At 43.9% G+C, this 12,847-nt stretch overlaps 1 protein-coding gene across 4 annotated transcripts in view; it reads right to left on the bottom strand.

Annotated features, from left to right (window-relative positions):
• GSPT1 (G1 to S phase transition 1) overlaps window positions 1–11,983 on the bottom strand; it is a 455,031-nt gene extending 443,048 nt beyond the window's left edge. For 2 of the 4 annotated variants that reach the window (XM_073591172.1, XM_073591173.1), the window contains exon 1: window positions 11,588–11,982. In XM_073591172.1, coding sequence (XP_073447273.1) covers window positions 11,588–11,783 — 196 coding nt within the window. In that variant the 5' untranslated portion in view covers window positions 11,784–11,982. Of the gene's footprint in view, window positions 1–11,587 lie in introns of all 4 variants that reach the window. The other 2 variants (XM_073591175.1, XM_073591174.1) reach the window with 2 other exon arrangements.
• Window positions 11,984–12,847: the final 864 nt, after the last annotated feature.

The raw sequence follows: 12,847 nt of genomic DNA, 5'->3' as shown, positions 1-12,847 counted from the left end.
AACTCTAAGAGTTGGGAGGATCTCCTAAACTCACTAGACCTTTCTAGATAAAGCAGAAGGCATCTTTTCACGTCCAAAAAACTAAATCTTTCCTCTTCCGCATTCTTGGGGGAGGAACAAAAAAACTAAGAACTACCTTTCGGGACCTGCAAAAGCTGGAAGAAACGTTGTACTTACCCAAAGGATCAGGCCTAATCACTACCCTGTCCTCTAAAAATCCTCAGGAAAAGGGTACTTAAAGCAAAGTAAATCAATTTCCGAGAGGCCTCATGCAATGGCTCAAAAGGAGCCCTAGTTAGAGCATTTAAATACTAACATCCCAGGGAAGAATCAGTTTAACAGCCCTGGGTGTACAGTTCTGGTTGAAAGGAACCTCTTGAACAAAGGGTCCTCAGCTAATCTTCTGGCTGCAAACAGAGACAGGGCAGCAACCTGAATCCTAAGGGTGCTGATAGAAAGTCCTTTCTCCACTCCCCTCTGCAAAAAAATCTAGTATACAGGAAGTACAAAAAGAATCCCATTCCTGTATTCTGCCAGGAAACAAAAATTTTCCAAACTTTCCCATAGATCTGTCTTGAGACTATTCTGGACAGCCATAAGTTAGTCACAATAACCTTCTCTGAACACCCTCCTTAGCTGTAGGATGCGCCGCTCAGCCTCCAGGCCATCAAATGGAAGTTTGGCTGGAGTATTGGCCCCTGACGGAGAAGATCCCTCTGCTCCAGCAGGGGCCAGGGGAGGGGGGGGAGGGAGGGTTCCATTGAGAGAGCTCTCAGCGAGGAGAACCAACTCCTCCTGGGCCACCAAGGGGCAATCAGGATAACTTCTACTTGATCCTGAACAATCTTCCGAACCATCAGTGGTAAGAGGAAATGGAGGGAAGGCGTAGGCCAGAGTGAAATTCCACAGGAAAGAGTGCATCTCTTCCTAAGGAGTCTCTTTCCAACGAGAAAAAAAGCTGTTCGTTTTTTGTTGAGACTAGATGCAAAAAGATCCACTCTGCAAACACCCCACGTTAACATGATCTCCTGGAACATGTCTCGATTCAGTTCCCAACTGCTGGCACTGATGTTTACTCTGCTCAGATAGTCCGCCAGAACATTCGCTGTCCCACTGATGTGCACCACCCTGACTGAAGAGACATTGTTCTTTGTCCGGGACAGAATCTGCTGGTTTAAATAATAGAAGAGTATCCGAGCGAGTGGCCCCTTGCTTGTTTGTTTAGGATACGTCACAGTATTGTCTGAAATAACAGGTCTTTTGAATTCATCCTCTCCTCCAGAGTAATTAAAGCCTTCCCTGCTGCTCACGGTTCTCTGAAATTCGATGACTGGCATGCCTCCTCTGGCAGCCAGGCTCCCTGGGCCAGCCAATCCGAGTGAGCTCCCAAGCCCCACAGACTGTCATCTGTAGTAATTTTCATTGGGGAATACTGTACCCAGTCCTTCCCTCCTTGCAGATTGTAATGGTGGGAGCAAAGGGAACGATTGAGAAAATCCTCTATTGGAAGCTGTATGAGCTGATTCAAAGAGCTTTTTCTGCAATCCCAATGACGATTTTAAGAAATGCCTGAAGGGGCCTGGAATGCAATGGGCCTGGAATGCAATGGGCCCGGAATGGAATGGGCCCATGGCACCCCCGGAATGGCTGTAGTCATTAAGCCCAATAACTGCATGATCTGACGAAGGGAGGCCTGTGCGAGCAACCTGAAGTTCTGCACTGAGAGAAAAACCTTTAAAAACTTTTCTTCCGGAAGAAAAATCTTTTTGGGCAACTGTCTATTAGGTAACCCAAAAAGGGCATGCTCTTGGAGGGAACCAGGCAAAACTTCTGCTGATTGACCTTCCTCCCCAATTTCTGAAAGGTCCGTAAGATCAATTTCAGATCCTGAACATGGCTTTTGGGCAAAGACCAAAAAAATCGTCTAAATATGGAACGATTGATACCCTCTATTCAAAAATAGGCCATGACTTCGGCCATGATTTTCGTGAAAATCCTTGGTGCTGCCGAGAGACTAAAAGGGAGGGCTCTGAACTGCCAATTACTTGGACCGTTCTCCATGAGAACTGCAAATCTGAGGAACTTTTGATGATTCTGGCAGATTGGTACATAAAGGTAAGCATCCTGAAAATCCAGGGTTACCATGAACACTCCTGGTAATAACAGATTCTTCACAGAATAAAATGTTTTTCATCCGGAATCACCTGTAGACTATGAATCTGTTCAGGACGCTTAAATTGATGACCATCCGAAATCCGCCAGTAGCCTCTTACTAGAAAGACATGAGAATAAAATCCCTGGAATTTTTGATCTTCCGGAACGGGAGAAATAACCCCCGTTTCCCACATCCCAATCAGATTCACCATGGCCTGCCGTCTCTCTTGGTTCCTCGGCAGATGGGCAAGAAAAAAAAAAAAAACAACTCTGGGGTGTGGGGTTTTTGAATTCCAACCTGTAACCTCTATCATTGATAAGAGGATTGCTGGTAATCTCTGCTCATTCCTTGATGAAATGGGACAACCTCCCTCCTACACCCACTCTGGGGTCACTGGGGATTTTTGGTAGGGGCTGAAAGAGCAAAGAGTGCCCCCTTTTTTGTTTGTCTTTGTTAAATGATCAATTCTTTGCCTGTTGCCTATTGGTCTTAAAATTAACTTTGTTCTGAAAGCCACAAAAAGGTCTCTTATTCTGGGGCTTATTCTTTTGAGAAGATGGAAACAGTTTACTCTTCTCAGAGGAACGAGCTAAGACTTCCTCTAAGGAAGAACCAAATAAGAGCTTTCCCTCTAAGGGTATGCCGCAAGGTTTATTCTTAGGAGGCAAGATCACCTTCCCAAGATTTTAGCCAGATGGCCCATCTAGCTAAATTAATGAGTGCTGATGTTCTGGCAACAGATTTTACAGAATCTGCTGCCGCATTAGCCAAAAAAGCAACTGACTTGGCAATAAGGGGTAGAGAATCCTTGATCCCCTCTATGGGGGTGTCGGAGGAGAGAAGGTCATCCAGACGTTGGACAAACATCTAAATTCCTAACACAGGTGGACACTACAGCTGGCCCTAAAGTAAAAGCAGAGGCATCCCAGGCCTTATGTAATAAGGAGTCTGCCTTTTCTATCCATCTGATACTTAAGAGTCCTCAAATGAAAGATCTGACTTTTTTTTTTTTTTTTTTTTAGATACTTGTGACATAGGAGCATCTAATATAGGACATTTGAAGAAAAAAAAAAAAAAAAAAATTTTTGGACTGAAAGGGAAACCTTTTCGTATGTCCTCTAGACCGGAACAACCTTCTTTCAGGTTCTTTCCACTCAGAAAGGATCATATCCTTGAGTGAATGATGTACAGGAAAAGACCTAGGATTTCTGTCATTGTAGACCTCTGTACATCTAATCCTGAACAGACTGGGCTTGCTGAGGTATCTCGATCTGTTCAGAAGTATATATTGACTAATAGTTTGTCAATATGTTCAACTGGAAAAAGATCTAGCTGAGACTGAAGGCTCCTGAGTCACAGGCTTAGAAGTAGAAGGACCTAGCCCGGTGACTCTGTTAAAGGACCGAAAAGAGGCCACTACCTCCTTCATAGAGATCATCAACTGTAACCGGTTCCCGACCGGTGCACGCCGATGTACATCAGCAGAATGGCACAGCTGGGCAAATGGGCATACCCGCAAGTCCCTTTAAATTTGCCGCCATGCCATTGCGTGCACGCCGGCCGGGAGCTCAGTGAGTCGGGTAGCGGGACTCGATTACTGTGGGGATACCCGCGATCGCCTCACGGAGAGGACAAACGGGGAGATGCTAATGTAAACAAGCATCTCCCTGTTCTGCCTAGTGACAGTTTCACTGATCTCTGCTCCCTGTGATCGGGAGCAGAGATCAGTAACGTGTCACATGTAGCCACGCCCCCCCCCCACACTTAGTAACACTCCCCAGGACATATTTAACCCCTCCCTAGCGGTTAACCCCTTCACTGCCAGTATCATTTACACAGGAATCAGTGCATTTGTATAGCACTGATTGCTGTATAAATGACAATGGTCCCAAAAATGTGTCAAAAATGTCCGATGTGTCCGCCATAATGTCGCAGAAAAAAAAAATAAAATTAAATAAATCATCGCTGATCGCCGCCATTACTAGTAAAAAAAAAAAAAAATTAAAAAAAATGCCATAAAACTATCCCCTATTTTGTAAACGCTATAACTTTTGCGCAAACCAAACGCTTATTGCGATTTTTTTTTTTTTTATACCAAAAATATGTGGAATACGTATAAACTGAGGGGGGGGGGGGGGGGGAATTTTAAATATTTTTTGGGGATATTATAGCAAAAAGTAAAAAATTTGTTTTTTTCTAAATTGTTGCTGTTTTTTTTTTTTGTTTATAACGCAAAAAATAAAAACCGCAGAGGCGATCAAATACCACCAAAAGAAAGCTCTATTTGTGGGGAAAAAAAAAAAAAAAAAAAAAAGGACGTCAATATTGTTTGGGAGCCACGTCGCACGACCGAGCAATTGTCAGTTAAAGCAACGCAGTGCTGAATCGCAAAAAGTGCTCTGGTCAGGAAGGGGGTAAATTCTTCTGGGGCTGAAGTGCTTAAAGAGGCAGTAGACCCAGAACCTGCCTTTGAGAGAATACAATCCTCACAAAATAGTTTTACAATTATCAGAAAGCCTGGCTCTACAGTTCCCACATTTTTTCTTTACAGGTTTGTCCACCTAGAAAAAAAATAAATAAATAATAAACACACATTAAAAAAAGGCTTATACAGACCCCCCCTGCTGCAGAAGCTCTTTATCCACAGATAAGGGCTTACCTTGGGGGCAGCATTGGACCCGGATGCCGCCGCTGGCTCAACTCAAGCGGGTGCTCTATCCTCAGTCCTGTCCTCAGACTCTATAGAGGAGAACGTAAGCTGGCTGGTGAGACTCCTCTGACCGCCGCTGCACTGCTAAACTAGTCTGCCCTGTGGCAGGCAGACTGTTTACAAAGCAATGAGTCCCCTGCATTGTACCATGCAGAGATCCTTTAAGAAAACAGCGTCCAGGAAATGCCTCATGTCTCTTCCGGCACCATCTTGCCGCATCACCGGAAGTCCCCTGACGTCATTTTGGTACACCAACCGCGGAGAAGACACAGAGGAAGATGCCTGTCCACACAGCTAGACACTGGAAATGGAAGGAAGTTGCCGCTGCTAAACCACCAGGGAGGCAATACATACAGGGCGCCCTTTTCGGACTATAACATAGAAAAAACACCCCAGACATGGCCACAACCAGTCCAGGATATCACCAACAGAAGGGGGGGGGGGGGGGGGGTCCAACAACCACAGTTACCAGACCTATATTAAAAAAATCCCCTCCCTTCAGAGACTTGGCCGCAGGGCAGTATTCCAACATAACGACCCCAAACATGCCTCCAAGACAACCACTGCCTTGCTAAAGAAGCTGAGGGTAAAGGTGATGGACTGATCAAGCATGTCTCCAGACCTAAACCCTATTGAGCATCTGTGGGGCATCCTCAAACAGAAGGTGGAGGAGTGCAAAGTCTAACAACCACCAGCTCCACCTCGTCGTCATGGAGGAGCAGAAGAGGACTCCAGTGGCAACCTGTGAAGCTCTGGTAAACTCCAAGCCCAAGCGGGTTAAGGCAGTGCTGGAAAATAATGGTGGCCACACAAATTGACACTGTGGGCCCAATTTGGACATTTTCACTTAGGGGTGTACTTTTGTTGCCAGTGGTTTAGACATTAATGGCAATTGTGCAATTTTGAAGGACCAGCAAATTTACACTGTTATAAAAGCTGTACACTCACTACTTTACATTGTAGCAAAATGTCATTTCTTCAGTGTTATCACATGAAAAGATATAATAAAATATTTACAAAAATGTGAGGGGTGTGCTCATTTGTGAGATACTGTAACTACCTACTGAGTTAAGGAGGTTTGTAGTTAACCTGTGCAGCTTTGACTAAAGTTGGATAATGCCCTTGTTATAGGTGTAAGCCATTTATGTACCTCCCAAAGCCTGGCTGAAAAAAAATCCCAAAATCCCAGCGATCCCTCCCTGCCTTGTTACTAGGACATTGCCAAGTCATTTGAAGTCATTACTGCCCACATCCACCATCACAAGAGCAAGCTCTCAAACACCTGCACATGTGTGGTCCACCATCTCCACTGCAGCAGCACTGAGCTACTGAGACAGGCAGGAGCAAGCGCACGCAAAGGGGTGTTACTCTGACTTAAGAGTCTTAGCAACAAGGCATGATGCCATCTCTGGGAGTTTGTCAGGCTTTGGGGGGGGGGGGGTGACGGACACAGCCCGTCCCCAATGACCAGGGTAAATGTCCAATAAAATTGGTCGTTTACCATGTGATCGGCTGTGTCCAATCACAGCCGGTCACCTGTGTAAACGTACAGCGGTTGCTCACTGCTCCCGGCTTTCTTCTCACACACAGATCATGTGAAAAGAACAGAGGATCAGTAAGTGAACCACTTCTGTCTACACACACCAGGAAGAATCGCTTCCTGTGACCTGTGAAAGGGAAGAGTAAGGGTAGAAACTTTTGGCAGGTATAGAGGATCTGGCTTTATAATCACTGTCTTCCAGGACTCTCAAGGAGTCTTTACAAGAGAGGAATTCTAGATCAGAGATCCTTCTACCTGAACTTAGAGCTAAAAAAAAAAAAAAAGGGGGGGGGGGGGGCACAAAGGGTCCCCTGGTAAGAGCGTTCTCGGAGCGGGGTGGGAAAAGTGAAGGACAGTTTTATTATACTCTAATTTTTGCCTGACAAAATCCGGCTTGCCTGTGGGCCACTAAAAAGGTTTCTTGCTGCGGAATTTGTTACATTTTGCAAAGAATTTTTTACTCCTCTCCGAGGAGCACGTCAAAACGGTCTCTAAAGTAGAGGCAAACAAAAGCTTTCCTTCAAAAAGGCATTCCACAAAACTTATGTTTAGATGTGATTTTACCGTCCCAGGACTTAAGCCACATTGCACGTCTAGCTGAATAAACAAGAGCATAGCCAAAAAAGCTACCGATTTTGCTACGAGTGGCAGAGATTCTCTAATCTCCTCGACTGGAGTGTTAGAGGAAGAGTCGATCCAACCTTTGGACCCAGACAACCATGTTCCTCATTACACATGCAAAAGGCCAATGCAGGACACAGGGACTCAGCCTTTCTGTCTATATGATCCTTGATGACCCCTGAACCCTCAAAAGGTCTGAATTTATGGAAATCTGGCAGAGGGGAGCATCCAGGTTGGGTCATTTCAAGAACCTCCTCTTTTTTAGAGTAAAAAAAAAAAAAAAAAAAAAAAAAAGGTAATTTTCAGGATCTTTCCATTCATCAAGTATAATGTCTCCCAATGACTGAACAGAAAATGCTCTATGTTTATGGCTTTTCAAACCCCTGTACATCTGCTTTTGAACAGAAGAGGCCTGCGCAGGTTCCTCAATCTGTTCAGACGCGTAAATAGCCTTTAAAAGTTCATCGCCCTCCTCAACAGGAAAGAGGCAACGACCTGAGCTACCAACCTCAGACTGAGGAGGATCCTTCAGATGCTAAGGCTGAATTCTCACCCTCTTCCAGGCAAGAGACTGCCCGTGAACTCAATGTTTCTGACTCCAGGGGAGGGAGGGTCCTAGTAGTAACTGAAGACTCCTCCTCAGCTTGTAAAGTGGAGGGGCCTACTGCTGCAAATTTAGAAGTAAAGGGCTGAAAAGGAAGAGGCCATGTCCTTCATAGAAGGCATTAGATCTTTTAGGCACGCTACAAACTCAGATCCTGCTGCCCATGAAATACAGCTATCATACAGTAGGTTCTCAGTACTATCTAGCAATCTAGTCCTTCAATTTCCTCTCTATGGACTTGTCTGGGGAAAAAAAAAAAAAAAAGGGAACGAAGACGACCATTTCCAGTATAAGAAGCCTTCATATTAGAGCTGCACGATTCTGGCTAAAATGAGAATCATGATTTTTTTGCTTAGAAGATAGATCACATTTCTCGCCACAGAACATCTTTCACATTTAAACAAAAAAAAATTGGGCTAACTTTATTTCAATTTTTTTTTTTTAATTCATTGAAGTGTATTTTTTCCCCAAAAAAACTGCATTTGAAAGACCGCTGGCAAATACAGTGTGACATAAAATATTGCAGCAATTGCCATTTTATTCCCTAGGGTCTCTAAAATATATAATGTTTGGGGTTCCAAGTAATTTTCTAGCAAAAAATATTGATTTTAACTTAAGAAGTGTCAGAAAAAGATTTAGACTTAAAGTGGTGTTCCGGCCGAAATTATACTTTTTGAATAAAAATATTCCTATAATACACAAGCTTAATGTATTCTAGTAAAGTCAGTCTGTAAACTAAGGTCTGTTTTGTTAGTTTATAGCAGTAGTTTGTTATTTTATAAACTTACAGCAGGCCATGGCCATCTTAAGTGTGGGCATCTGAAGCCAGACTGTATTTCTTCCTGGATCTCATCCTTGCAGATCTCGCACATGCTCAGTGCAGCACAAGCAGTGTAATAGGTTTCAGGTCAGGTTTCCATAGCAATGGCAGTGTCAGAGGAAGTTGCCGTCCTTTCCCAGAAGGCATTGCAAACAGGAAATGATGCTATGGGCCACGGCCAGGGAGGAGGACGTGAAAAATGAATACAGCAGATATGCAGTAGGTGCTGAGAAAAAATAAAAATAAAAATATCCAATTCGTTTACAGTGCACAGTTTAGTGAGGGATGCTGAAGAGTTGTAAAAGTGGGTGGAACTCCACTTTAAGTGGTTAAACTTCCAGCATTAACACGAAAACTTGGCAGACTGCCCAGATTATTTATTTACACAGAAGTTCTATCCCTTTGATCTAAGAAGGAAGCTTAGTTACAATGTTTCAAAGTAAATACTTGGCAGACTGCAGGGATGCTTTCGACAGCTGAGTGAGCAGATAAAGGCTCTCCACTTGTTTATATGAAAGAATCTGCAAAATCTGCAGGAGAGATCGTCGGGGGGGGTTAATCGAGATCAAGATTTTTTTAACGATTAATTATGCAGCTCTACTTCATATAAAAACAAACACCTGTCACCTGCATTGAAGAGAGGAGAGGCACATACCTTGGGAGCAGGATTAGAAGAGGTGTTATTTTTCATCTTGATAAGTACCCCCTTCCACAGGCCGACACCCGTAGAACTGCACCACTGAGACCAAGGAGGACCTATAGTGAGACCAGTGTCTCACAGCGGCGTTCGCCCTGTCACAGTCTTCCTGGCTCCACAGAAAATGAATTCTCAAGGTTGGAAGTGCATCACGTCACTTCCGGTTTATGCGCCATCTTGTCTCCAGAAGTGTGTCACTAGACACCAACTTCGTACACCCAGAGGCAGAGAGCAAGCTCAAACAGGAACCACACATACTGGAAGTGACGCCGCCATGTTAGGATTCCCGGGACATGCTTCCCAAGCTGCACCAGGCGTGATGCATCCAGGAGCACCTATAGACTGGTGGGCTGCAGTAGTCGCCTATTGAACCGAAAAGACAAGTACAGCATAAGCCCTTCTAGATAAACCATAAAACCTTCTAGGAAAGGGCCACAGACTCCAGGCACATACTGTCTGAGTACCTAGAAGGGGGTGCGGTAACCACAGCCATCAGGAAAAAAATAAAATTGATTATCAAAATTTATTTTAATAAAATGCTTAGAGAAAAAAAAATAAAAATCTATCCAAACATATGTTTTCCATTTAAGATACATTAATAATTTTGTTTATTCAGCATGAAATGGAGCTTGGTTATGTAGCATGGGGCTGTATATTCTGCAATATTTACATGTTTGGTACACCCATTCGATGAATCCAAGCTCTGCAAGCTGAGATAACATGTACTGAATTGATGCATTCACACAATTTCACAGTAACCATAAAACAAAGTTTTATAAAACAAAGTTCAGGAATATTCCTTTATCCCATTGTTTTGCAAATCTATGTACACTACAAAATATATGACTGAATTGGTTCTGATATTGCCATTTTACTTACTAGCTTATTATTCTACATAGGAAACCATCATTTTGTTTGCAAATATTAAAGATTCTAACTACCAGCAAGAATAAGTCCTTACATTTAATGAGCACTTGTCATTTCAGATCCATCATGGCAGCGGCTGTTAGCAGGCATCCACTCACCTGCTGCCACCACATGCCTCACTGCATCACCAGCCGTCCCATTAAAGTGAATGGGACAGAAGGTAAGTCAACAGCGGGTCAGGTGGAGCCGCTGAGAGACAGACATATGTACTTTAATAATGATTTAAAACAAGTTGATTTAATTTTTTTTTTTTTAAATCCACCCTGGTAGAGGGCAGAGCCAATCAGCTCTCTAAGTAATCTGTCCTGAAAGATAAAGGGGGGAAATTTTTTTATTTTTTTTTTCAAAGTTTTTTTTTTTCAATAGAAGTGAAAAAAGCAAAAAGTGCCAATACCACCAAAAGAAAGCTCTATTTGTATGGAAAAAAAACATGAAAAATGTTGTTTGGGTACAGTGTAACATGACTAATTGTCAATTAAAGTGAGAGCACTGAAAGCTGAAAATTGGCAGGAAGGGGGTAAATGTGGCCTGTACTGAAGTGGTTAATGACCATAGTTTGGCACAGATATGTTAAGCACCCATCCCCCCCCCCCCAGTAGAGACAGAGTATTGCTTTTTTTTTGTTAGAGGAAACGAAAAAAAAAAAAAAAAAGGGGGGGGGGGCTTTTCCTGAAGCACTTGAAAAAGTGGACATTCACCCACTGGATATCATTGCTCACCTCCCTTGCTTTGCAATGTAGAAAATAATTTTTTTTCCACTTTTACTTTGTTATTTTAGTCTGCCTCTCCCATGGCTGCAATACTCAGATTGGCAAGATGGTCTCTTCTCTGAAACCTCCTGCACCACAGCTGGAGCAGGGTGGACTTGGTGGAATGTCAGAGCTCCAAACTACCTGAACCAGGAAGAGGCAGCCAACTCCTGATGGACATGCAGACCAGGCAAGGATCTGATTTGGGACAGTTGGGGTCCCAGAGTACAGAGTTTCAGGACTTACACGCCTATGTAACATTTTACGGCACACCAAAGGCAAAGCCATGAGCTTGAAAACCCAAAAATGGAAGTCAAATTCCAAAATGGAGACATCTTAAGAAACAATGCTTTTTTCCAGAAAACCTTTTTGAGTAAGGCCTTCTATGTCCATGCAAATTTTTAGCACACCAAAGCCAGTGTCACGTGCTGCCAATCCTAAAACACAAAAGTTATTTACCAAAGCATATGAGAAACATGACATATCAAATACACATTAAGATCTAAGGCTGTGTTCCTTTGAATTTTTGGAATCTCTAAAGCTACATATGCACAAGGCCCATACGTTTAACAAGCCAGGGCAGAGGTGAGCATGCCAGGTAGAGCGATCAAAAGAACTGGGTCTTAACCTTGCAGTAATATAAAGTGATAAAGCTAGCCCAAGCCTGGCCTCCACAAAATTCACTCCCACCCATCCCCCTACCAGCAGAGCGGCACCCACGGATACGGTCCAGTCCACTTGGCCTTTCATGCCACAGTCCTTACCCTCATCCTGCAACCCGTCAACGGCCGCACTGCTCTTAATCAGAAAGGAAGGCACGAACTCTGCAGCATGTACGTTGGGAATAAACGGCTTGGCGTTGACGTTGAGTCGTGCCAGGGACGAGTTCAGTTGGGCCTCCGGGGCGTCAATATCTGCCTGCTCCCAGGAATCCGGGGCTGAGTCACTGTTGTCCATCATTTCAGGTTTTGTTCTTGCAGGGACAACCACAGTAACAATAGCGATAGGCTTTCTGTTTGTAATAAACTGGAGCGACCACTAAAAAAAAATTTAAAGGAAAGCCGGCTGAACCAGTATCAATAACGCGACTCAGCACTCACTCAACGACTCCTCGTGTGTTGCCGCGACGTCACTGACGTAACCCAGCGCATGACGTACATTACAGTAGTTTCTTAGAATCCCATCTACGTTCTCATCTATGTGCGCTCGTGACGTAAGCACTACAACACCCACAATCCAACGCATTAAATTGTAACGCCTTTTCTTTTAGCAGCGTTGTGACACGAGGTTGATTGCAAATGTAGTTCACGGAAGTCTCACGAGTTCCTGGTGTGTGACATCCTCCATAAGAATGTATGCGGTTCAGGATCTTCGCTTTGCAGCCCTGGTGGACAGGGGAGATATATCACATGTACATAAAAGGTTGTGAGGGAGTTGAACACAGTCGTCGATGTAAACAGTAGAACTATATTTATTAACTCTAAGGCCTTGTTCACACTTGCTCAAAATGTTGACGCTGAACAAATGTGCATATAGCGTTAATGACTGTTATTTGGACCACTTTTACACTGAACACGCTGGCCGTTAGCGCTAAAGCACCGCTAGTTTTGCGCTGCTTTTCTGCTGCTAGTGGGGTGCTTTTAACCCCAAAAAAAGGGTTAAAAACTCCCGTTTTGTGGTGCTTTAAAAGTGTTTTTCAGGCGCTTTGAAAGCGTTGCCTATTCATTCCAATGGGCAGGGTGTTTTGGAAAAGCTAAATACAGTGCTCCCAATCCACCCCAAAGTTGCTTGCAGGACTTTTCATAATGTCCGAGTGTGGAAAGTCACACTGGAATGAATGGAAGGCGGTTTTCAGGCACTTAGCAGAGGCTATTTCCAGTGCTAAAGCCCCAGTGTTAAAAGGGGTCTACGTGTTTTTGTCAAGCATTTTACTGGTGTTAGACCCCCTTTCACACTGGGGCGTTAGCGTCAAAGCGCCGTTAAGCGGTGCGCTTTTAACCCCCCCCACCCAGAAGCGGTTAAAA

This window comes from Aquarana catesbeiana, linkage group LG06, assembly GCF_042186555.1.
Source record: "Aquarana catesbeiana isolate 2022-GZ linkage group LG06, ASM4218655v1, whole genome shotgun sequence".
NCBI classification, from domain to species: Eukaryota; Metazoa; Chordata; class Amphibia; order Anura; family Ranidae; genus Aquarana; species Aquarana catesbeiana.
The sequence above is the reverse complement of the archived record's forward strand: the minus strand, read 5'-3'. Positions and strand labels throughout refer to the sequence as shown.